This window comes from Epargyreus clarus, unplaced genomic scaffold (genome assembly GCF_041222505.1).
Source record: "Epargyreus clarus isolate Ecla_fem2 unplaced genomic scaffold, WU_Ecla_fem_2.2 ptg000012l, whole genome shotgun sequence".
Lineage (NCBI taxonomy): Eukaryota > Metazoa > Arthropoda > Insecta > Lepidoptera > Hesperiidae > Epargyreus > Epargyreus clarus.
In genome coordinates, this window is record NW_027332220.1 from 7,859,472 (window position 1) to 7,885,330 (window position 25,859).

At 35.4% G+C, this 25,859-nt stretch overlaps 1 protein-coding gene across 1 annotated transcript in view; it reads right to left on the bottom strand.

Annotated features, from left to right (window-relative positions):
* Positions 1–15,036: 15,036 nt before the first annotated feature.
* Kdm2 (Lysine demethylase 2) overlaps positions 15,037–25,859 on the bottom strand; it is a 36,124-nt gene continuing 25,301 nt past the window's right edge. The window contains exons 8-21 of the mRNA XM_073078375.1: positions 25,584–25,772; positions 24,996–25,155; positions 24,149–24,278; positions 23,376–23,499; positions 22,037–22,127; positions 21,083–21,237; positions 20,096–20,191; positions 19,197–19,296; positions 18,704–18,861; positions 18,011–18,184; positions 17,353–17,489; positions 16,595–16,883; positions 16,008–16,174; positions 15,037–15,416 (exon numbers count right to left, since the gene is read on the bottom strand). Of these exons, the coding sequence (XP_072934476.1) occupies positions 15,299–15,416; positions 16,008–16,174; positions 16,595–16,883; positions 17,353–17,489; positions 18,011–18,184; positions 18,704–18,861; positions 19,197–19,296; positions 20,096–20,191; positions 21,083–21,237; positions 22,037–22,127; positions 23,376–23,499; positions 24,149–24,278; positions 24,996–25,155; positions 25,584–25,772 (2,088 nt within the window). The 3' untranslated portion in view covers positions 15,037–15,298. The remainder of the gene's footprint in view (positions 15,417–16,007; positions 16,175–16,594; positions 16,884–17,352; positions 17,490–18,010; positions 18,185–18,703; positions 18,862–19,196; positions 19,297–20,095; positions 20,192–21,082; positions 21,238–22,036; positions 22,128–23,375; positions 23,500–24,148; positions 24,279–24,995; positions 25,156–25,583; positions 25,773–25,859) is intronic.

A 25,859-nucleotide genomic window follows, 5' to 3' on the forward strand; every position in this document is an offset into this window, starting at 1 on the left:
GTTTTTAGAAGATTCAAGAAAAGCGATGTCTATGTGTTTAAATCAGTTTTTTAGTTTTTATTCTGAGGGATTTATGTATTTATAAAAATAAGGTAAAATATTTATAAAAATTTGAAGGTGGTAGAACTCTTTGTGGTTAGGTAAAAATAGGTTTCTACCTAATAACAACAGTGTTAGGCGCTGTTATGTTTCATTTTGAAGGGCGTGGTAAGGGAAACGGACTTTTCTGAGGCGTTCCAGTTTAGTCCTCAGGGGTAGCGGCGCATCTGTGGCCGACCTCAGGTAGGAATATCTAATCCTATCTGGGATTGATTACAGATGTCCAATGGCGGCAGTAGCCACTTACCATCAGGTGAACTGCATGCTAGTCTGCTACTCCTATATTATAAAAAAAAGTAAAAATCAAATAAATAAAATGAACTGTCTATGTTTTAAAAATAATTGTTTGTGCGTATTTTTTATTAAGTACCTACGACATCAAAATATAAAAATTTGTAACGATTATAAGGGTAAGGTCAGGTCAGGTCAGAAATAGGTACAAAGATAACGGACTTTAAAAATAATGTCACATGCTATATTTTATTTAAAAAAAATAGAAATAGTCCGTGCGTACTAGTAACTAGTAACTTAGTGCGCGTAATAGTACTTTTTACCAAAAATATATCAGAATAAAATTTATATTGTATGAAGCGTATATCAAATATTGCTTATTGAAATCATAGAGTGTTGTTAAAGTAATATATTTTACTAGCTGACCCGACAAACTTTTTACCGCCTCAAAATCTATTTATCAAATATATTTCATATAAAATATAGCCTATGTTACTTGTGGATAATGTAGCTTTCGAATGGTGAAAGATTTTTTTAAATCGGTGCGGTAGTTTTTGATCCTATTCATTACAATCAAATAAACAAACAAAGTTTTCCTGTTTATAATATTAGTGTATCTATATATTACGTAAGTAACGTTACTAAAAGCTTATAAAATTTTCTCACTTACATTTTCAATAACCAAATTCCCCTTACATGCGAAATATCCGCTTATTTTGTGTACCCGGTTTAATGAGTAGGTGTTCGCTGGTTATGACACGATGTATTATTTACAGTGGCGGTTCGTTTCCCGGTTCACTGGCCATAATAACTTCAGGGAATACTTGCCGCAGAGCTACTAACACCAGCGACACCGCACGGTGAATGAGGGTGCGGTAAATTAGAAATTATTTTCTAATTTAGGCTTTTTTTAGAAATTTGTTTTTATACTATGTGGTCTACCACATAGTATAAAATCAAATATACTGCGAAATCTCTAAGATTTCGCAGTATATTTCAATTCCAATTCTTATTTGGGTATTTACCATTGTTCTCATCTTAAAAAGTTTTAATTGCTTATTTAAGATTAATTTAAAGTATTATCTTCTTCCTCTTACGAAAATTATTAAGTTTAACTTTGTATAAAGTCTACCACATATTTCCTTACTAATTGTAAAATATAGGACGTAAGTCAATATTACCCAAGAATTTAATTCATGGCACTCACGACATATTTAATGAAATTTGTTAAAGCATATTTTTTTAATTACTTATTTTAAGTTAAATTTAAACTATTTCGTGTATTCCACGTAACAATCTATAATAATAATCTTCCAAACAAACTGTCATAACGAGCTCACACACTTGTTCATCGAATGTAGAGTACACTGTGGTGTTACTACATCTATCATCGCGACATGTGCCGATTGCAGCTCACAAAATGTAATATATGAGCTGAACATCCATTCATAAATGAAGGTGAAAGATAAAAATAAGGGTTGGAGAATGATAGTTCTGATGTAGAATGAGTGGACAATTTGGTACATAAATGATTGCTTGACGAGCAATATTAAATGTGACTTGAATTTATTTAATAAGAATTCGTGTGTTATGCTTGGGTAGCATAACACACTAATTGCTTAGGTTAAAAAGCAACGATAGACTAATGGTTAAGAAACTCAACCTCTTGATCGAAGGGTCCGAGGTTCCAATCCCAGGCGCGCACCTCTAAATTTTCAAAGTTACGTGCGTATGTTATGTGTAATTATCACTTGATTAAGTGAAGGTGAAAGGTGAAAGGCACACGGTGAAGGGAAACATCGCGACATCGCGATGGTTCTACTTCCGTAAAAAAAGAGATACGAAGAACATGAGAGAAATAAAGAATATACTTCCAACAAGCGACAGGGCAATATTATTCCTCAAATAAATCACAGATATATGTTAAATGTCACATTATATAATATGTTCGTCAGTACCAATAATGCATACTGATATTGAAAAGGAAGGGCAGCCCTTAAGAAAATTAAAGACTGGTGTTTTCATGTTAAACAAAACCCATGTAAACCCGACCCCACATTGTTGAATTTCTAAGAAAATAACTATAAAATGAGTAGAAAAGATTATCTGAACGTAAACACGAGTGATGCGTGTCGGCGAAACGGCGCGGTCTCGCGTGCACGCCACTCAGTGTAACCGCGGCTTTAGCGGACACTCGCGTACATAACCCCAATGTGTTAATTTATTGCATACTAGCTGACCCGGCAAACTTTGTACCGCCTCAAAATCTATTTATCAAATATATTTCATATAAAATATAGCCTATGTTACTCGTAGATAATGTAGCTTTCTAATGGTGAAAGAATTTTTAAAATCGGTCCAGTAGTTTTTGAGTCTATTCATTACAACCAAACAAACAAACAGAGTTTTCCTCTTTATACTACTAGTGTAGATTTTGGAAAAGTATTTTTTAATACTAGTTATGATTGATATGATAGTCTGTGTCGATGACGAGGATATACGGCCGAGTCTTGCCTGTGGTCGAAGTCAGATTTCAGTGCATTTCAAACTAGTATGTCGGCCCCTCCGCGAGAGGCGTAAATAAAAAAAAATATTTTTTAATTTTGTAATTGAACAGTTCATTTAAATAATCATTATATCCGACTAAGCATAAGTGCAGCGGTGCTATTTTTTCATATTGTAGACATAGCAAACAAGAATGTTTCCCACTCATTATGGCTACTGCTAATAGATGACCATAGGGTCATCTACATGTATTGTAATTAACCCTGGATAGGATTATAGTACCACTTGAGGTTCACAGATGAGGACTCAGTCACACCCCTCAGCAGTAAGTTGGAACGTCTCCCTTACCACTCCATTTAAATCAGAACACAGCAGCGTTCAAAACTTTTATTATTAGACAGAAGTTGATGTGTCAGGGCTGCCTCCAAGTCAAGCCATGAAGATTTCTACCACCTATAAAAATAAATATTTATTATCTGTAAAATTAAATATTTTAAAACCACTTTTCGACACACCAGTACACAAGGCAGCTGCTAGACATACGTCACTTGTCAACGAGGACGCGCGAATCAGTGGTTAGCGGCTCGCGTGCGCCGACTGCGGCACCAAGTTCGAATCCGATCGATATCTACCCTCATACACTGGCTGCTATAGCGATCTTTCAGGCCGTTGCACTTGTTTGGGCGACCTATTGAAATACTAAGCAAATTGTACATTAGAAACAAGAAAATTGTTGGTCTTTTTTAGGATTACTAAACGAAAAAGGCAAAGAGAACAAACGGGTTTAAAATTCGGGCTCTCAACCTAGTTCGAGGTTCATATCCCAGAATGTTTGAATCTATGTATATGCGTAATTGCGTACCTATCTACTTTTTAGGAATTAATTATTATCACCTGTTTATTTATTATTCATTTTCGTTAAAAAAAAATAGACTACGACTAGAATATGGATACTTGACGACATAGAGGCGACATATTCAGAACACTCCAGGAAAAAATCGTAAATAAACTAGACACCATACCTTAAAATTCCTTAAAGGTTTGAATAAATATAAAGTCTATAAATACGTAGGTAATTGGCTAGTGTCGTAGACTACACAGTAAAATAGACTACGAGCCATCTCTCTCTGAGAGGAGACCCGTGCCTATCAAGTAGGTGAGTACAGTAATGTGTAAGCAATCATATGAAAATGTCTATAAGTAAATAATAGCGTATTTTATAACCATGTACATAAAACCTATCTATAATATAGGTATTAGATATTATAATTTAAGAAAGAAGAAATCATATAACAAAAAATATGTCAGCTCATACTATTTTAAATGTAAAGTAGATAATATCGTAAATCGATTATTACTAGCTGGTAGCAATTTATTTTATTTCGTCAATTTTGATCACATACATAAAAACTCGTTACTGTATTGCTAAACGACTCAATAAACAGTAGGAAGTTCCCAATTTACTCAAATAAACATTATTTCATCGGCAATGGCTGATTTCCATTACCATAAAGTAGAAAATTACGATACCATCTGTCCTTTTACTTTGGTAATGCGAATTTGGTAGCATTAATACGAATATTATTCTTTAACAATATGTGATACTACGTCACTACACCATCACTATTGACGAATTAAAAAAATCATTGAAAATTAAGTAAATCATATTATTTTGTTTCTACTAAACTTGCTTTATTAAGTTTAGGTACATATATGTAATTATTAATAAAATTGGTTCCGTTCCATCATATAAGGAAATTTTAAAGAAAATTAAAGAAAAGAAATTTCGAGTTTAATGTTCATCTGATACAAATGTCATTCACAATAATCATATTTGTTTGTTTACACGATACTTTATTATAAAACAAAAACCTGCCGCTCACTTTGAGAAGCGCATCGAAGCATAAACCATTATCAGGCTATTCCTGGTTCCTGTAGGACCATCGATTTATAAATTCAAGTAAATTGGTCCGTATATTGGAGTCACTCGCCACCTGCTACTGGGGTGGCAAACCGAATAACATTTTGGGTAATTTACGTAATTAACTTAGGGGTTGCCCAATAGCAAGTTATTTGTGATTCCGTAAATGATGTGTGATACAATTATGTGACTATTTAACCAATAAATTTTGAGTAGTGTGATTTCTATTGTAGTTTTTTGGGAACCGAATTTTAATAAACATTGTAAGTGCAATCATTATGAGATATACAGGGTGAATTTTTAAAACGGGCCTTCAGGGCCAAATCCGAAACTATAAGGATTAGCGAAAAATGCTGAAAGGATTTACGAGGCCGATTTTGATAAAAACTAAAACTGCATCTTTACTTTTTAAAATAACTTTTTCCCTAGCCGGGAATCGAACGAGTTCATTTTGAAAAAAAATACACCCTCTATATTATTCCACTATCTGATAGTGTTGCTTTTAAGGATCAAAATCTGGGAAGTAATGATAAATGACAAACTAAAGGAAAAGCCTCAATTTTAAGAAAATACATATTTTTTTATATTAATTTGGCAGTTAAGTTCCCGCCATTCATCAATTTAAACATTTCGCGTATTAACAATTTTTTGGCTCAATGTTTCAAATCATTCGAAATGGACGTTTTGTTCTTCAAGAATTTATATTTTTATGTCCGACTTAGTTAAGGTTACCTTTAGGACCATTATAATAGATTTAACTTGCTATGGGCGGAGTTTCGTTTAATACAGATGTAAAATTGACAATTTGCGAGAATGTTTTTTTCGAGTCAAATCCGAGTGATAACTAAACAAAGAGATATAGAAAATTATATTTACTGTTGAAACGTAGTTATAAACAACAAACAATAACAATTTACTATTTAATCACTTATCTATTTTTATTAAAAAATAAATCCTAAAAACGGCGGTAATTTACTTGCCAAACTATTACTTTCTCATACTAAGCCGTATGTCACGGTTATAACATCGAATAATTAGTTGATTAACCAACAAATTCTTCAATGGTATGACTTACGTATGTTTCTAAAGAATTACACATAAATCCTTTGTTATGTATAATCCTTAAGGATTAGTATGGCAATGTATGGAAAAATATGTATTTTCTTCAAAATTTTCCTTTTCCTTTAATTTGTCACATAACATTTTTTTCCAGAATTTGATCCTTATAAGCGACACTATCAGATGGTGGAATAATATAGAGGATGTAATTTTTTACAAAATGAACTCGTTCGATTCCCGGCTAGGGAAAAAGATATTTTAAAAAACTAATGATGCAGTTTTAGTTTTTATCAAAATCGGCCTCGTAACTCCTTTCAGCATTTTTCGCTAATCCTTATAGTTTCGGATTTGGCCCTGAAGGCCCGTTTTAAAAATTCACCCTGTATATCTACTTATATATAGATCAGGTAAGAATTGCATTTATGTGGGAAAGCATTTTTAAGCCCTTTAAAATAGGTAGTATACATTTTAAGGAGTTTGAAATAATGTAAATACTGCCCATAGGTATGTTTTCAATGTATTTTTGGGGTTTTAAAGAGCATGGGACTCTCGTGTATGAAGGTCCCATCATATAAAATCTTACCTCTAATTGTCAAGTTTTTCTAAAAGTTATCTAAATAAAAAAATAACCTTAGAAAGACAGTATTTTTTCCTTATCGTTAATATAAAAACCTTACTTGCCATGCAATCCTTGTACCTATTAAACAGAAAAAGCAGAAAGTTAAAAACCAATTTGCCTAAATAAAGCTATCGGGGCGACCCAGATTCGTTTAAAAGTCAAGTGTTTACGCGTCGCCTTATCAGCCATGCCCACGAGCAGTTTGCTTCGGTTCATTTGCAATTGAACTCACAGCTTTCCTGAAAAACGAAAAACGCACACTATTTGACTCATTTGACAAATCCCCGCGAGGCGGGCACGAATTCAGTAATGTCTCTATTACCTATCTCTTTCTGCTCCCACTGTTCCTATATCTCCCATCTCATTTCCGCATCTCACCGTTTGCCCTAAGGTTCCACCCGCATCGGGATACGTTTATTTTTCATTTCTTAAGGGGCGAGGAAAATAATTTTCTGTGAGCTTTGAACCCGCGGAGGGAAAAATGGGAAATTTAGAAAATGTAATTGGATTCTGGACTAATCTCGACGCCTCTCGAATCTTATAAGGGGCGAATGCGTGTTGAAATAGAAGTAGGTATCTTATAATATTTTCGGAGCCATCGCCGAAATTATGAAGTAGGAGAATATTTTTTATTTAATAAAATACCTACTGCTACCATAAATAATAGTTAAATATTTGTATGCGGTACAAATAAAAAGAGCAATTGAGCTCGATGTTATTGTGTAAGTGGCCATCTATGGCCATTTGTACCTAACCCGACACCTTAGATCAGAAGTTCTCCCTAAAGTCGGTTTTAGGATTCGCATGCCTATCTAGTTGTGAGTCATTAGCATGTGAGTAGAATCATTAGTAAGTATTTGAAGTCAATAATTCAACAGACCTCCCCTAAAAGGTTCGCGTCAACCTATCTGATGATACACTCGGCGTATTTTAGTGAACACGGAGAAATAGCTTAACCGACATGTTACTATCTATCTTCCACATTCAATCAATTAATTCCTGTACCTTATCTACAACATCTATGATAAGAGAAAGTGGTAGACATCAACACTAGAAACTTCCACAATGGCCTCTTCTCACTAGCCCTTTATCCTATGATATACACAAGAGAAAGTTATGTTATTTTAGATCGACGCTGTAGGGCAGTTATTGAAATAAAATACAATGTATTTGCATATTGTAGGTATATGACTAGCGTAGCGAAAAAATTCTAAGTCTATGTATATGACTATGACTAGACATAAAAACTACCTGTATAATAGTTTCTACCGCTAGGCACGTGTCTATTTTATTATTTAAAATTGACAAACCTTCGCCAAATACCACAACATCAGTAAGCGCCGATTGAAAGACGACGCCTTTCGGTCTTTCAGTAATTACGTAAGTACTTTTCAAAAGCACTAGCATATAGTGCCATTTTAGAGGGTTTTTGAACTTATTACAGCTCCAATTCCACTTCAAAACGAAAACAAAAAAAAATAAAGCATATCGACGGTCCCTACGTATAAAGCGACATGTCAAAAACGCAGGTTTACAGGAGAGCGTAATTAATGTTCAAACCACTCTAGAAATAATTCTCTATACAATTTTAAGAATATTTTTTTTATAATGTTGTTATAGCTTTCAAAACTTTGTACTAGTATTTTTAAATATTGATATTTTTTTTATTTACCAGAAAAACTGACAGATGACTGTTTTTACGTGAAAAGGCAAATAAAAGTATGCCAGACAAGTCTGAGATACAACTTTATACGTACATGAAAGCTTACTCAGATTTTACATTGATATCTTACTTTTGTAGCTTAGAAAATCAATAACATTTTTTTGTGTTCTTACTTATTATTTATAGCAGAAAATATGCTTTTTAGACGTGATTTTAAGTTAGACATGACCGCGTTCATGCCGAGTGGCGCGCTTTTTAAGACATCGTACAAAGCGATAAGTAGGAGATATCCGCATTTACGACACCTATTTCCTGTAAATGTTATACTTGTTCTCTTATACGAATGGTAAATCTAGTAAAATACATCATATTTAAAGAAAAATCTTATATAGGCATACGCGTATGGACAATCCAAAGCCGTATATGCAATAAAAAAAATTGCAATTTTTGACATGTCGCTTTATACGTAGGGACCGTCGATATATACCTACGGTCGAATTGAGTAACCTCCTCCTTTTTTGACGTCGGTTAAAAAATATTAAAAAAAAAACATTTTTTAAATGGTATTGTACCGCCATCTACATTAGAGGCTCGACACTAACAAAAAAATATATAAGTTGCTTTATTGGTAGCTATTACACTTCTAATCACTAATTAGCTTTGCAATTTCAATACCAGATGTTCGGCCATCTTGTATTGTATTTACAAGAATTTATTAATAAATACTTACTAAAAACATATCTGTCGTTACCTTTGTACCACTGAACATAGTTATGACGTCTACGGGAAACTCCATTTTAGGCAGTTTGTAGAGGTCTATGCCTTTTTTTTTGTTTTTACGAGGTTCTATGCCTAGAATTACTATAAGTAAATCACATAAAATCGTTGTGGTAACGCATCAATGCGCAATAGCGCCAGTCACAACGCAATTTTTCATGCAATGTGCTGCGTGTTCAGGCGTTTGCTTAAAACAATGGTCTCGGTAGGGCCATGGTTTGCGACACACTGCGCTGTTGCCATTTTTGTGTCTAGTCCAAAGTTCTATCGAACGCATTACTTAGTTCCTATACGATATCTCATAGCTACAATGAAGTACAATTTCATAAATACGTGAGGGCGGGGAAAAATTAACAATAAAAAAACCTATTTTCCAATGTAAATATTTATTTTCAAATACTATGAGTGCTTATGGTAACCAATGATACAATGTTACGACTCTTAACGTGTCAAATTCACATAAAATCGTTACTATTTAAGACGATGCAAATATTACGTACTCCCCAGCGGTAATGGTACTCTAAAACCGTCATGTAACTACTGCAATATTCCCAAATTCCCAAATACTGCCCTCGTAGTAAAGAACGCAATAATCGATATTTTGGCGCAATTCAAGACTATAATAAAACCAAATAAAAAATAAATGGAAGTCGGTCAAATCAAAACCAAAAATCAGTATTTGCATTAAATTAGATATTAATTCTTAATTTAAACGCGTTTTTCTCAGAACTATCCTTTTGCAAATATTGCGTTCTTAATTACGACGGCAGCGTATCTTTTCTACATACTTGATTTTCAAACGAAAACCGCTAAGGGTACGTTTACAATTTTCGCATCAAAAAATTAACCTAGCCGTCATTGGCCAAAATATCACCATCCACAAACCGACAGCGCCAGCATGCGGGTCTAGCCCGTACAAAACATCCCTCCTATAGATAGATATAAACATTCACAAAAGGCCCCTTACAAAACTAGATAATATATATCTATAATACAAGTTAATTTTATCCATAAAATCATATGTTTGCCTAAATTTGATTGATTTGTTTATAATGTGATTAATAATATATAATACATACAAGTTTCTTTAAACTCCTCTATCGCTAAATTTCTATACACAGAGGCACACGTTTCTTATAATTATTTTTCACTTTTCTCAAGTAAGTTATAAAGTTACTCATAGTCAAACATAAAAATATATATGGAAGAACAAAAATTATATTAATACATTCGTAGATGTATATTCTATGTGTAAAATTAAATTAGTAAGTTAAGAGAATATTATTATAGGTACTAAAAATTGCAAATGAATAGGAATCATACTTGTAACTGAACATTTAAGCCAGGATTAGTAATCAACTAAGTATATTAATATAATTAAATTGTTGCTGCTATATTTTCTACACTAAGTCTATAGGCGGCGCTCAACCTCGCATACTGTAACCAGAGTCGGTTTCTTATCCTTACAATACTTGTTCTTTATGTACAATACAATCCTGCCAATTTTACATTCATTCTTATATATTATCATTTCACTATTGCGCGCGGATTTACAAGTGATTTAGTTAATCTTTAGAAATAAATCAATGTTAACCAATTTTTGCCTATCAACATTAAAAATTCGACAATTTGTGACCCCGTTTTTCGAGCATGTATGTATGTCTCATTCTTTGGCACGCCCTGCGGCCCAAACTGCTTAAAGGATTTGAACAAAAGGTGTGCCGAATTATTGTTCGCTATCTTATATGTGGACATGACACATGCTGTATTTTCAAACAATCGGGTATTTTTAATAATTATTTGTCACATACATATGATTCGGTGTAGACAACAATTTTCAAAAATTTAGTATGTTGGTAGGCAAGAATTGGTTACTGTCTAATTATTATTACGAACAGGCTTAAAATGCAGTATTGGATTTCTTACGCTGATAGGTCCATTTTCTCGACACATCCTCTATTAGCGCTTTCTCAACCCACACATAATCAAAAGCCAAAACAAACAAGGAAATGCGCATATCCAAATAATTTTCAAAGAGTTCTTTCTCGTCAACTGAACCACAACTGCGCCTCCGTGAACTTAAATACAACATATTTTATGTACAATATTCTGTTTCTACTAAAGAATATTACGTAGAAATTTATATTTAAACACACATAATATGTAATTATTTGAAAATCCACTTAATTTCGCTATTTACTTTTACCAGATTAAACATTTTATCAATTATTATAATAATACCATTTAATAAACATCGAATTACTTGAATGTGATAATATTACTTATATATTGTATTTTGTTCTACTGAATATTCATATTGAATAAAAGACGACAACAATAGCTTATACAAACAACAGATAGACATCAATCTATTTTTTATCATATTTATAATAATTACTAATGTTTCAATCGTGAAAGATTAATGTTCGTTAACTCTTTCTAAAGGTTATTTATTTAATATTGTACGTTGATTATGACATAAAATATAATTTATTTGTCTCTAACATCAAGATATAATCGAGAAGGTATTTATTTACAAAGTACAGGAGGTAATATTGAGATTGGATGTAAAATACACTTCTGTCTAAACATCAAAACGTAACATTCCTTAATCGTAAAAGACAATTAATTTGCGATGAATGCATCTGATGATGTTAATCTGAAGTGTGCACAAGACATTAATACAATGACAATTTAAAGTGATGAATGATAATGATATTATAAAATTTCATACTTAATTACTGTACTGGGCAGTTTGTAATTCTTGTGAATATAACCGACACAAAAATATCATAAACTTTCACATCTATTGAGAATCTCTAGAAAGTTGTTTTATTACATTAATACATCCATTAAAAGTTAGTAGCTTATATATTTTCACATTAGAAGTAGCGGGTGGACACTCCTTATAATAAAACCAATTAAAAACACAACATCCTAATCAATGAGTTGTATATTTTCAATAGCTATTAACCAAAGGTTATCCAAACCCCTGGTCTATCATGCCCGTTATTAATATTCAATCTTTCTAACTACCAACGACATTCTACAATTGCTTTATATTAAAATTTATCAAATTTCGATATTTGATAGATAGAAATCAGAGATTGACTATTAACAACGGAGCTTAGGAGGTACACCAAACTACTACTCGAACCAAAATGCAAGTTCTTAACAATACTCCTGTATTATTTATAATTTTATACTAAAGACACATAAGAGCGTAAATCGTAACACAATTATACACTTGTCACATTTATTAATAACGATGGCTTACATCTAAAAAAAGCGACTAGAGCTAAATAAAATACAACCTAAGCAATTTAGAATTGTCATGAAACTAAAATAGAGATATTTATATATGTAGATGCATAATAAATAGTCAAGTTATAAAAATACAAATAAAAACGGTACTGTACGGAATAACTATTTTATTAGTGTTATAAATATCGAATGATGTTATAAATTCCTATATATAAGGGTCCGTCTACCATTCATACTTCAAGACATATTTAACCTGTTTTCGAGGTGCAAGCGCTTGCGCACTGATGTTTTTCTATTGGCATTCGTCGAACGTAGACTACGTCGGGAAAATATCGACGCACTTATTATTAGTATTTTTATATATCTTTACTAATAATAGGGGGATTCGATAATTTCCATTGTTACACTTGCTTCTTCCGATACGACTTCACATACCCGAAATGCTTAGTATACTTCATGTAATCCCTTTTGTAGATGTCTCTATTATAAAAGAGGAGCCCCCCTCTTTCCCTTAACTATTTTTAACTGACTTTTTATGTATTAACGACACTTTCATCGAAAATTCTCCACCAACTTTTTTATTGGATCAAGAAGTGAAGAATCAATTAAATTAATTTGTGCGTAAGAATACATTCTTGACATATAATTATTAAGACTGTTCTGCTTTTAGGAATACATTCGACAAATGCCTACACTAAAAACGCCAGTGCGACATCGATTTTAGTTTTAATCAAATACTGCACTAATAACGCGCTTTTCAATCATACTGTAATTTTCTCTAAAACTTGTCAGGATTTATAAAAGTAAAAAAAAAATTACAAGAATAATGTAAGAATTTTTCCACATATTAATTTCAGTCGATGACTAAGCCTCCAAAGCTCGAATGATAATTATCGAAATGAAATAATAACAATAATACATAATATGTATACCGATGCAACAGCATGCAATAAAATTAATATCTTTAACTTTCAATAATTGTGAATTTTATCGTGCACTGAAAATATATGCTTTTCAACCTCACACACATTGGCACTTTACATAAAGCTTAACATTGGAAGTTCAAATAAAGCTCAAATAAAAATGTTAAGAAAACATCTGATTCATACATTTCCCATAAATTATAATGTATTCGAATGTATACCGAATTAAATAAAATTGCTTTTGTTTATCTGTATATATCCAGAAAACGAAAATTTAATTTTAAGTTGCATGCCAAAAATATGATCTTTTTTTTTCAAACAATACTATACAAGACTTAGTGATAAAAAAATTAAATCTTTATACTTATAAGAAAGATATTCAAGTACAGTGTGATTCCCGCCACGGATTTTGAGATCACTTACGCTCGTTGGTAATAATCAATCTTAACCAACTTTTGCCTACTAAAATGCGAAATTTAACAGTTATGACAAAAAATGGTTAAAGAGTATATAAATAGAGACATTTGCGCGTTAGGTAACACGACGAGCGACTAAGCAAATGTTAATCTAAAATAAATTAATTCCGACAGCATTTAATATTTAGAAAAAGAAGAGTGAGACTCAAAGTATTCTGGCTTTATATGCACGCGACAACAACACGCAACAATTCAATTATAAAATGAATTTGTCATTTCAGTGACGAAATAGTATACAATGTATACATTACGTAAAAATGTATTGAAGACACAGGTGGAGTCGCGTTTTTTTTATAATATAGGAGTAGCAGTCGAGCATGCAGCCCACCTGATGGTAAGTGGCTACTGCCGCCCATGGACATCTGTAATCAACCCCAGATAGGATTAGATATTCCTACCTGAGGTCGGTCACAGATGCGCCGCTACCCCTATAAGCTGGAAAGCTTCGGAAAAGTCTGTCGCACATCACGGTAGCATACCTTAAATTCAATTCTAAGCTTAAAATCCGTAGCGGGGTTCATAGTAAAAGCTTCTATAATCTAAATACTAATGTCAATACATAAAAACCGTGAATAGCGGTCGTATATTTTTGGTTTTGTAAGTTTATGCCGAATTGTAGACGTAGAACATTTCCATCTAATATGTGTCCTTCCATAGACCTATGCCTAACAATAAGTTTCTTATATATCTCAACAAACATTATATAGTACGCTTAATCAAGTCTTTGTTTTAATATCTACAATACGTTTCAATAGTTTTGTGTTGATAGCATAGAAAATGTTGCTAAATTGATATGTTGTGTGAGAAATTACATACACATGGGAACGAGTTTTGATAATGTGGTTAAATATTAATTAGTGTTACAAAAAGTATTGTAAATTGTGTTCATAAATACTTATTGCGATTCAGCACTATGTATAAAATGCAGTTATCAACCAGACCATAGACTATCTATAACAATGTCGATGGATATTACTACTGAAATCCATAGAGAACTTATTTATTTTGGTGCCAGTGACATTTATTTCTTGGTGTGCATATAACTTTAAATTTATAGTAATATAACCTATGTAGTGAGAATAAACATTAAATTTTAATGATGTATGAAATCTAAAATGGTTTTATATGAACTTTCCTACTCAAACTTTTGTATTGTAATATGAATGTGCAATATATTTCGTCCATGGGATTATAGTATCCTCATCTATCCTCACTTTCTATAATCCTCATTAATAAGAAATGACCAGCAGCTCAATTAACAATACCATTTCTAATGAGATCTCCTTTTATCAAAGTATATGATAATCCCATTTCTTATCATGATAGCGATAAACCTGTCTTTATCCTGACTGTTATGAAGACGCTTCTATCCATTATTTATGACAAATATATTTGTATTATAACCCCATTATTCATCATGATAAAGATAATTACTCCTAACAGATTGTTACGAAGACTGCAACAGAATCTATTGAATATGATAAATATATTTGTATATATAATTATATACCTTTACTTGTTTTGATGAGATGAATCTTACCCTATCATTAACTGTAGAATAACAACACCAATCTGACACATAGAATCGAAAACACTAAAATGCAAGTCAAATATCTTGGTAATCGTATACTAAACAACACAACATTCCTATACCACCAACACTATCACTATACTATCACACATTCACTCCACATTTTCTTTAGCTTCGATCAAATCTTGGTCGCTCTGGACCTCTTTGGGCTCATCGGCCGCACCCTCGGATCAGGTCTTCCTCAGCTCCACCAGCTTCACGTCCTTAACGTGGAGGTTGTGCTTGGACTTGCCCGCGAACTTGATCACGGCCTGCGTGGACACGAGCGGCACATGTCGGAGGTCCAGGCTGCAAGTGGAAAAAGATTCTTTAGAATCGTCAATACGTAATACATTACTGGGATAGGGAATTAATAGTATAAAGCGAAACGTCAAGAAAAACATGTTATTAGCGTGTGTGTTCATTTCTGTTATATAAATTGCATTCCAGAAAAAAAACACTTGTTTTCTGATGCATATAAATTAATTTAATACAAAAAACTAGAAGCGGTCTGAGAGAAACACCGTAAGAAGGTGGTAAAACGAATATGGTTTGATCGGTGTGATGCCATTGTCACACTTATTGCTAGCGTGAAATACTTCTTGCGGTTTGATTTACGAATGAAGCGACCATCTCAGGTCTCAAGAGTAGCAGCGCACCTATGATCAGCTTCAGGTGGAACCCCTGTTCTACATGGGTGAGAGTGACCACTTATCACTGAATATGTGATCGGCTTCAGGGAGGAACGTATTATATAGAATTGGATACAGATATCCACGGTAATGACTGCTATCACGTAAACTGCTTGGTGCGCCAGCTGCGCCGCACACGCGTCGGTCAGACGAGCGCACGATTATGGTACAGCTACACCGGCTACACTAGTGCGCAACACACACGTACCGCACGAGGTTGGGGCAGCGCGCCAGGTGGTCGAGCGAGGCCTCGGTGAGCAGCCGGCAGCCGGCCAGCGACAGGCGCTGCAGCCCGTGGTGCGCCAACTGAGCGGCACCGGCATCGGTCAGACGAGCGCACGATGATGCATCCAGCTCCACAAGTTTGGGAAGCGCCTGGGGACGAATGGAGGAATTTACGTATAATTTTATATAACACTCGGTTTTTGTTTGTCAACTTGCGTACCTTGTTATGTACAAACTATTAAACTAATACATACAAGCGCCTCAAATGCATTGAAATCACAGTACTCCAAGTACACCTCAGAAAAACTCTCGATTTTAAACATGTTACGTAAATGAAGAAAGACTTAAAATTTATATATTTTTTTTAAATAAAGGTCATTCTAAAAACATTAAAAATTTGTTTCGGAAAAAGTTTAGGAGTCAACAGCATCAAAATTAATTTTACTATTAAAGTTTAATTACAATTATCCTATTATTTAGTAATGAACCCGTAAATTCAATAATATAAGTCCTAGAACTAATGATAACTGAACATCCATTACTTAGACTTACAAAAAAGAGTATCTATACCTGTACGACATAACGCATGGCAACATCAGTGATATCCGTCCCGGGCAGACGCAGCACAGCGAGCGCGGCGAGACGGGAGGGCTCAGCTCCAGAGCGGGCCCCACCGCCCGGGCGGGAGTTCTCCGGCGGCGCCAGTATGCCGCGCAGGCGAGCGTCGTCCAGCGAGCGAGCGAAGGATAAGTCGAGAGACGAGAGCGGCGGGCAAGCGCTTGAGCGTAACGCCAGAGCGGCTTCGGCAGGAGAGCCCGCCAGAGACAAAGAACGCAGAGCCGGCAGACGGGCCAGTAACCTACAAAATAAAGCATAATTAAATTTTGAGAGATGTTATGTCGTGATGTTAACGTTTATAAGAAGTTTTAAAATTGTATAGTTTTCCCAAAATGTTTTTCCGAACTCTTTAGAAGGCCCTTTTAAAATTAAATTTAGGGATAAAGAATAAAAACAACAAAAAACAGATTTAGTCAAAAAAATATTTGTTAAAAGTATGCTTTTATATAACAAAATTAAAATTATTTGAAATCACAAACATACACTTCTACTACTTGAATGTTTATTTATCAATAAAACTTATGATTGTTATATCTTGGAACTTCACACTCATGGTATCTGTTTATACAAAACAGGTTTCTAGTGAATCGTAATAAGCAGACAGCTTACACGCAATGCATTTATTTCTATGGCTGCTATGATTATTAAAAGAAAATTTGATGGTCCAAATCCTCCGCTATTTTGGTCCTCTGCTTTTCATATGTACTTACCAAGCGAGTTGCCGCCTCGCCAGATGGCACCACTCGAGGCCGAGCGAGAGCGGCTGGCGGCGCACGATGCCGGCCAGCTGCGCCGCCGACACGCGCACCTGCACGAACGACATGCTGCGCCACAGGGATGGATCCATCTGGAAATAAACCACATTCGTTAGTATTTTTTATAAAAGGTATAGATATTCGCCTAGTACAGACGAATAACGCGACTACGGATCGTATTCATTAGTAAACAATTATTAAACGAACAGATATTCGCCGAGTACAGAATAGATGCAACTATACTAAATCACCCGATTGTATTCTTCATTCGTCCTATAGATAGTCGCCGGGTAGAAACGAACAGACGCAAATACGATTATGTGAATAACTAACTTGAATATATTGTGCGCTCGTCACCACATGATCTGGATTTTATAGCAGAAATCAAAAGCATTATTCATCTATATTTGGGTTAAGTGATAACATACTCGTTATGCGAGTTATTCGTCGGATTGTTCTCAAGGGCAGCAGCGCACGGACCTCAGGTGGAAATCTGGTCTTGTGTGGGGTTGATTGCAGGTGTCCATGGACGGCAGTAGCTCCTTATCATCAGGGAGCATGGCTCGCTGTATATTTTATATAAAACAAAACTTATAAAAACCATCATACATACCGAATACTCAGCCCAGGCCTTGCAAACGAGCGCACAGTTGGCAAGCTCATGAGGCGTCAGCTTGCTGAACACGCACAGCATAGCCTCGCGGTCCAGCCACGGCGAGCCCGCGGTGTTGATGCCCAGGGGCAGCTGGCCCGCGGGACGCACTGGGTACAGCGGCTTCTTGAGAGCCTGGAAATGAGTAAGACACATAGGTAAGACAAGACATGGATAAGACATGTTTAAAAAAAAATCTAGAAGAACATGTTTATCATTGGGTTTGTTAAAAAAAAAGAGAAAAATTTCGACATAAAATTCTAAATCTATCTCTCTTTTAAATATCTAAAACGCTAGTCGCCATTTTGATGCAGATATGACTTATATAGTAAGCAATCATGAGTCAAATAGAAAGAAAATTAAAAAGTGATAAATTACAAATCATTTTTGACTATAGCACAACACACGTCACAAATAAGTTTCTATGGTTATTATTGGCTAGGACCTTAGCAAGAAAATGTCAAGATTTAACTTTAACAGATTAAAAAGCCTAACTAATGTTTGACATGGATGATTCTCTGAAATAGGTGGTCCCGGACTCATTCGTATTGCTCTATATTTTTTCGCTTTGTAATATAGAGGACCCGCGTTCACGCCGCCCATTTCCTCGCGTTTGCTATCTATTGGGGGCCCGTAATAATGTTACGGACTCACCTTAGCGGAGTGATGTGTGAGCTGCAAGGCGAGGTGCGCCCGCAGCGCCTGCTTCTTGGGCGCCTCGTCCTCGTCGCTGGTGCGGCGCTTCTTGGCGGCCGGCTCCCAGTCCGCGCCGTCGCCCGCGTTCTCGCCGCCCACATCTTCACGCTTGATGTCTGTTGGAAGAATGTAAAAATTTTTACTGACAAAAAACGAACAGTACACACATACGGAATATTTGCCTTATTTACATTTTTGACAACACTTCATAGATTAACGGACGTTAAGAGTAAAAATCGAAAAGGTGGTAGAACTCCTCATAGTTTGACTCCACAAGGCATTACCGTAAATCCTACTTCGGCTTAAAAATAGATGACTATGGGCAGAAATAGACACCATGAGGTAGCCTAACCTCATGCTCATTTGCTAACTTTATATAATAAATTATCGTTCACAGAGACTCGAATTAAAATATTTGTATACTTTATTGAGATGAGTAGGCATTGCTTACCATCTTCTGTCTTGATATGTAGGCCATCATTCTTGCTTTCTGTGTCAGAGCCCGCATCGGACTTCAGAGGTCCAGGCGGAGGTGGAGGCGGTAACTTGTTCTGAAATTTGATACACAGATGGAGTAAAATCCACAGAATGTGATCATTGTAAAATGTTATGTACTATATTTTTATTAATGTTAATGTCTTATTTTATTTTACCGTGTACAAAAAATTATAAAATATACAGGGTGAATCTCCATAATGTGCACATATTGAAACAGGTAAAATAAAACCGCATTTTGTCGACAAAAAAAAAATATTTTTTTTTGGGTTTTACTACCTTTTGAAGTTTTTTTGGGAATTGTGCACCTAAAGTAAATAATAACTTTTGAACTAAAAGAGTTATCATGTTCAAACAAAAATTACAATGATTAAATTTCAGTAATCATGAATTTCCTCAAAATAATCTAGGCTTTTTATTTTATTTGAAAGCTAATACGACGTAGGATTACATTAAATAATAATAAAAAAATAAAACACCTAGATTATTTTGAGGAAATTGATGATTACTGAAAATTTTACCTAAAAAAATGCTTTTTTGCACTAATCTGACATTTTTTTCCTGGGAAGATCAGTACGGCCTATCATTGGCAATCATTATAATTTTTGTTTGAACCTGATATCCCTCTTAGTTTAAAAGTTATAGCGATTTATTTACTTCAGGTGAACAATTCCCAAAAAAAATTTTCAAAAGGTCGTAAAACCCAAAAAAATATTTTTTTTAGTTTTTTTTGTCTACAAAATGCAGTTTAATTTTACCTGTTTCAATATGTGCACATTATGGAGATTTATAAATAAAATTAAAAAAATAAGAACAGAATTTGTTAGTTAATGTAATAATTAAGTAAATTTTTACCTGCAGATTATGATGTTGACTCAGTTGGCTGACATCGGAGCCAACGCTTATGCGCCGAAGGTCCGAGGACTTCTGACGGGCGCGGAAATGACGAGGCTAAAAAGTTGTAACAATTTATTAAGACTACGAATAATGATTAACTGCAATATTAACTACGGTTTTTATTTATACAATACAATACAAAAACTCTTTATTGTACACCAAATTTATAGTAACAAATACAAAATATTTACAATAATTAAAGGTACAAGTGGCGGCCTTATCACTAAATAGTGATTCCTTCCAGGCAACCATTTACTATGTATTGTTGTATACCTTAGACTCTAAGTTAGATTTTTATTCTCTAAGGCTTAGAGAATAAAAATCTAATTTAATATGAAAATAACATGAATTAACAACAAGTTTAAGATTAAAGTGGAAAATGTAGTTTCTTCTGTACATTACAATCCTTACTAATATTATAAATCCGAAAGTAACTCTGTCTGTCTGTCTTGATGTCTCTTCTTCACGCCCAAACCACTGAACCGATTTTAATGAATTTTTGTACAAAGATAGTCTGAGACCCGGGAAAGGACATAGGATAGTTTTATCCCTCAAATCCCACGGGAACTAGGGATGGTGATTTAAGATCGATTAATCCGAGAATCGATATTTTGGACCCAAAACATCGATTATTTTAATCGATATTAGTAAGGATTGAATCGTAAACTATGCATTTGATCAAGTGATGATCTTTAGCAAAGTTGAAGGTACGAATTTTCAGTTTTATGTATGTTAGTATGTTATATTATTTTCTTTTAAACGCGGGCGAAGCCGCGGGCAAAAACTAGTTCACAATAAGACGTTCAACTCTGAATATTACAAGCAAATGTTATTATTGATGCATTACCACTTTTAAGGGCAGACTTACAAAACCTATACCTTAACTTTACAACACAATCTCTACGTCACAATGAAACTACTTAAATCTAAGCGATAATGACTCACCTTGTAGTCATGGTTAAGCCCCATGGTGGTGCAAGTGGGACATTCCCAAGAATTGGGCAGATCCTCATTAACCTGTCCGCCGGGGGGCACACACGACGGGTGCACGATGCTGTAGCACACTGAGCATTCCCGCAGGGACGACGGACCGTTACGGCCTACATGCAAAACATTTAATTAGTTAACATTTCAGCGAGGTAATGCTGCTAGTATCTTATACTTCCTCGGGGCAGCGATTTGGCTCATTTATTTTATTTATAATTTTTTCGTGAATCTTAGTATTTTTACTTTAAATATTGTTAAATTGTTTTTTTTTAATTGTATAGGTTATGTTATAATTTTATTTTTATGATAATTAATAAAAATAAAATAAAATTCCTTTATTTCAGGCAACTAAAGACCCATAATATTTGTTAGTAACAGATTACTTATAAGATATGTTAGTACCTATTATAATCCAGTAATTACCATTTATTAATTATAATTTATTTTATTAAATTTATTTATTAATGTGCAAGTAAATAGCTTCAAATGAATAAACATAAAAACAATGTAGACTGGTATAGTCCGCGTAAAACTGCTAATCCGCTCTAAATATCAATCGCGTCACCATAGCAAATTGTATAACTACACCTGCTCACAACAACTTCAGAGCGGACTAGCAATTTGGCGCGGACTATACGGTTTATTTTACGAGTAATTTCGTACACAAAAAATGTCGTGTCACAAAATTAAAATACATACGCTAAATATGTTTTTTTTAAAATGATTCCTTTCAATATTCTTACATGAGTACTTTAGTATTTTTGGTTAAAACTTTTATTTTTTTAAATTAAATTATAGAGTATATTTTCAACGGTCCATTGACAACTCCCTTAGCGTCTTATACGCTTATGAATACTCTGATCAGCTGATATGAAAACAAAAAAACATAAAAATGAAAGTTAGAACCCTTACCCGAGTTACCCTTAGCCTGAGGCGCGACAGGCGTCTGCAGCCAGCCGTCCAGGTGGCAAACAGCGCACGAGGCCGTCACCGGCAACATTGGCTGAAAACAACATACAAAAACAACATTGATTATACTATGAATTATTGATACTCTAAAATTGGAATGGCAAACAAGCATACATTCCACTTCATGATAAGTGACTATGCTATCTATGGACATCTCTTGACCAACTCCATATAGAACGGGGATTTTACATTAGGCGCTGCCTCTCCTTAGGATCAATGTATTCGCCTCAAAAGTAAATCAGCCGGCATCCAAATGCCTGCACCGAAACGCAAGAATTGCTTGACTCAAAATAATTTTACCTTTATAAATTGGCAAAAGGCTTCCTGAATACGAATTGGAACACGCGAAGAAACCTTCGGGAAAGCCACACTACCTTTGGGAAAACCACAACGAATTTAAATAACGAAAAGCCAAATAATAGCAAAGTGTACTGACCGCCTATTAAAAAAAAGATGACAAAACAAATACAACACAAAAAACGATCAAGGTATCTCTTAACACTATATGAATAAGACAAATCGTAGATCTCGAACTATACCTAACTCACTGAGTCACAGACAGGCGCGATACGGAACAGGTTAGTTAGCCGACTGGAGTTGATATTGGCGAGTGGGGCCGCGTACCGGTTACCGAATACGAGGGGAAGGCAGGGGAATCAGGATAGAGCTTTAAGTATAGCCGCTATATTGTAGGCGCGTTGCTGTTCTTATCGCATGGCAGTACTACGGTCATCATACCGGTCTGACGCACAAAGGGTTCCGGGTTCGATCCCCGGTCAGACATATATCGAAATAATGAATTTAGATATCGATTCTGGGTGTGTATTCGTCTTTGTGTGTGTTCATGGTACCCACGATACAGGGAATACTAGTGTGGGGTTTTAGAGTGTAGAAAGCTTATAAAGCGTATAATATGGTCTATATCCTGTATTAAAGAAGAGGCATCTTTTATTAACGGTTTTTTTTTCAGCGCATAATTTCCAGCGCTGGGCGCAGGTCTCCTTTTAGAGTGAGGGATTTAGGTTCTAATCCATTGCTAAGTGCGAATTGGTAGAAACTAATCTTTCATCACTTTTTTCCCATAGTGTTGGGCAAAGTTGTATTGTATGGGTTTTTCTAACGATGTTTTTTTCCTTTACCTTCACAGGCAGTGATAATTAATTTCTAAAGACTCACATAACTCTTTGAAAAGTTTCTCAATGTGTGCCTTTCAACCATTAGACTATGTGGATTAATAACGAAGTGAGAATAAGTAAAAAATACAACAACAGCAATACCATACCTGTAAGCACTGCCTCATAATGCAAGTCTGCTTAGCGCGACCCAGGCCGCCGAATTTGACCATGTCGTGGCAGAATACGCACTCAGCGCAGTCCGTGCGCTGGCAAGCTTCGCATTTCTTGCACCTGAAATCAAAATCATCGGGTATTTAAAGGAAATATATTTTTAGGTATTTTATTTGTTAGACCTTTTATAGTTATAACGTTTGTATTGGCTTACGTAGAACGTTTAAGTACTCTACTATAGTATAATATTAAAATCTTAAGGGTATATAAATTAACAAAAATTATATTCAAAATATAAATAGAAAAACGCCAAGTGATTTAACCATGGTAGACAATAATTCACAATTGAAAAATGGCTGCACTCAGTTTATCGCGAATGTCAGAAATCATCAATCAGCATAATCAATGTCACGATACCGTGGACTTTTAGGTTGCATTTTATTGATTTCCACGACGTTACGTCCCAGGTAAGGATGCATAATTTGGAATATACTTTCTAATCGATATTATTGAAATTTCGACATATCGTTACGTCCCTAATTACAAAGTGCCACGACGCGTGTCCCACAGTGAGACAGAATAGTGTTGTCACCTGGTCCGTCGGCGTCTGGGCGCGTTGCCCGCGTGCTCGGGTCGAAGATTGGATAGATTGATTATTGTGGCGACTTAACGCACCAGAAGTGAGACAGAATAGTGTGTTGATAGATTATTAATAAAGGACGTCGGTCACGACAAACATCAGAGTAGTGAGGCAGAATAGTGTTGTCACCTGGTGCGTCGGCGTCTGGGCGCGTTGCCCGCGTGCTCGGGGCGCGGGCGCGCCGGGCCGCCGCGGTGGCCGCCGCGAGCGCCGCGCCCGCTCGAGTGCCGCCGCTCGGCCGTCACCGGCTCGTCCGGACCTGAAATTACGCACATTTCATAAATTTTAGTCACGTGTGACCATAGATTAGTAAAGATTACTCACTCCTAACAAGAAAATGTAACCAGTTTTGACAAACGAAATTGTCACTGCCATATATTTTCGTGTTTGATTTTTTTCTAAATGTAGTTTTTAGATAATTTACGAATGAAACGATATTTCTCCGCACTTTTTGCACCACTTAACTGCGCACGTCGGCATTGTTCCGCGTAATTTACACCACGACAGCCATTAAATGGCTGTCACATTTATCAGCCGTTTCAGCCATTTAATGGCTTCCTTCAATTACAAGGCGGTGAGATATATATACTTATCTATGCATGTGCCAAACAGAAAGCGTGTTACGTGTAAAACAAAGTACACGTCAAAATGGAATAATCGAATTGACCACTTGTTAATAGAAATATTTTTCTAAAGATAGCAGTCAATTCAGAATTCTTTTAACATTTTTAGGCAACTGCGGCACTATGCATGTATATGCATGTATTAGTTACAAATGGCTTGACAGATTTTAACATAATATAATATAAGGTGTTGTTGGATTTATTACATAAATTTACAATTGTCTTTTTGGTTTAGGCGTCATGATGCCCAGATACAATATTACATAGGACAATATGATATTAATGCTCATAAAAATTTAAATGTTCAGTTCACTATATTCAAAGTATATCAGATTCGTATACAACAAACTAACCTTTCAACAACAGCACGCCAGTTACAGCGAGATGTTGCTTATCGTATCTGTGCTGTTCGACCAGCGTGCGCACATCGCGGACGAGCGCGATCGGGTCCGACAGCAGCTCGGGCACCGACTTGCGAGCGGCCGGCAGCTGGTGGAGGTACATCACTATCGCCTGGAATTGGTCAATACATATATTATTAAATTACATAAAAATGTTTTCAAATTGAATATTAATGAGATTTATTCAGTGTAAAATATTTTTGAGTTTGGTTGAGCCTTCCAAAGAATCATAGTTTGCCAGATAAGTTCTTGGCATGTTATGTATCAACTATTAAATCGCACAATGCTCTCATGGATCAATCCGACACGGAATTTGTTATAAAGTAAGGTGCACGTGTGTAGCGGATAGTACGGAGCGAAGAGGCGCAAGCACGTACCAAAGCATCTCCGTGAGGAACGCGTAGCAGTCTTACCGTGACGTCATCAACAACGTGACGTTATCGGCCGCAGCGCGCGCACGTAGCGACCTAACACGCACCACATTTCCGTGCGGAGCGGCTTGCGGGTATTACACCAGAGTGTTGTGACGTCACCACCTACCTTGAGGCCGTGCAGCTCGTTCTGTGTGAGGTGGATATGTCCGGAGGGCGGAGGGGGGATCGGCGCGGCGTTCGCGGCGGTCTGCGCCTCGACGGAGAGGTGCGAGCGACCGAACAGCGCGGTCACGTAGCGGTCCAGCACGTACCACAGCATCTCCGTGAAGAACGGGTAACGAAACTTCTGCGGCACCTTAATGTTACAGATAAAAGAGAACGTTCAAATATTAGATACTGAATACATTCTTTCCGGAGTGAAAAGCTACCTAAGTGCTTATGT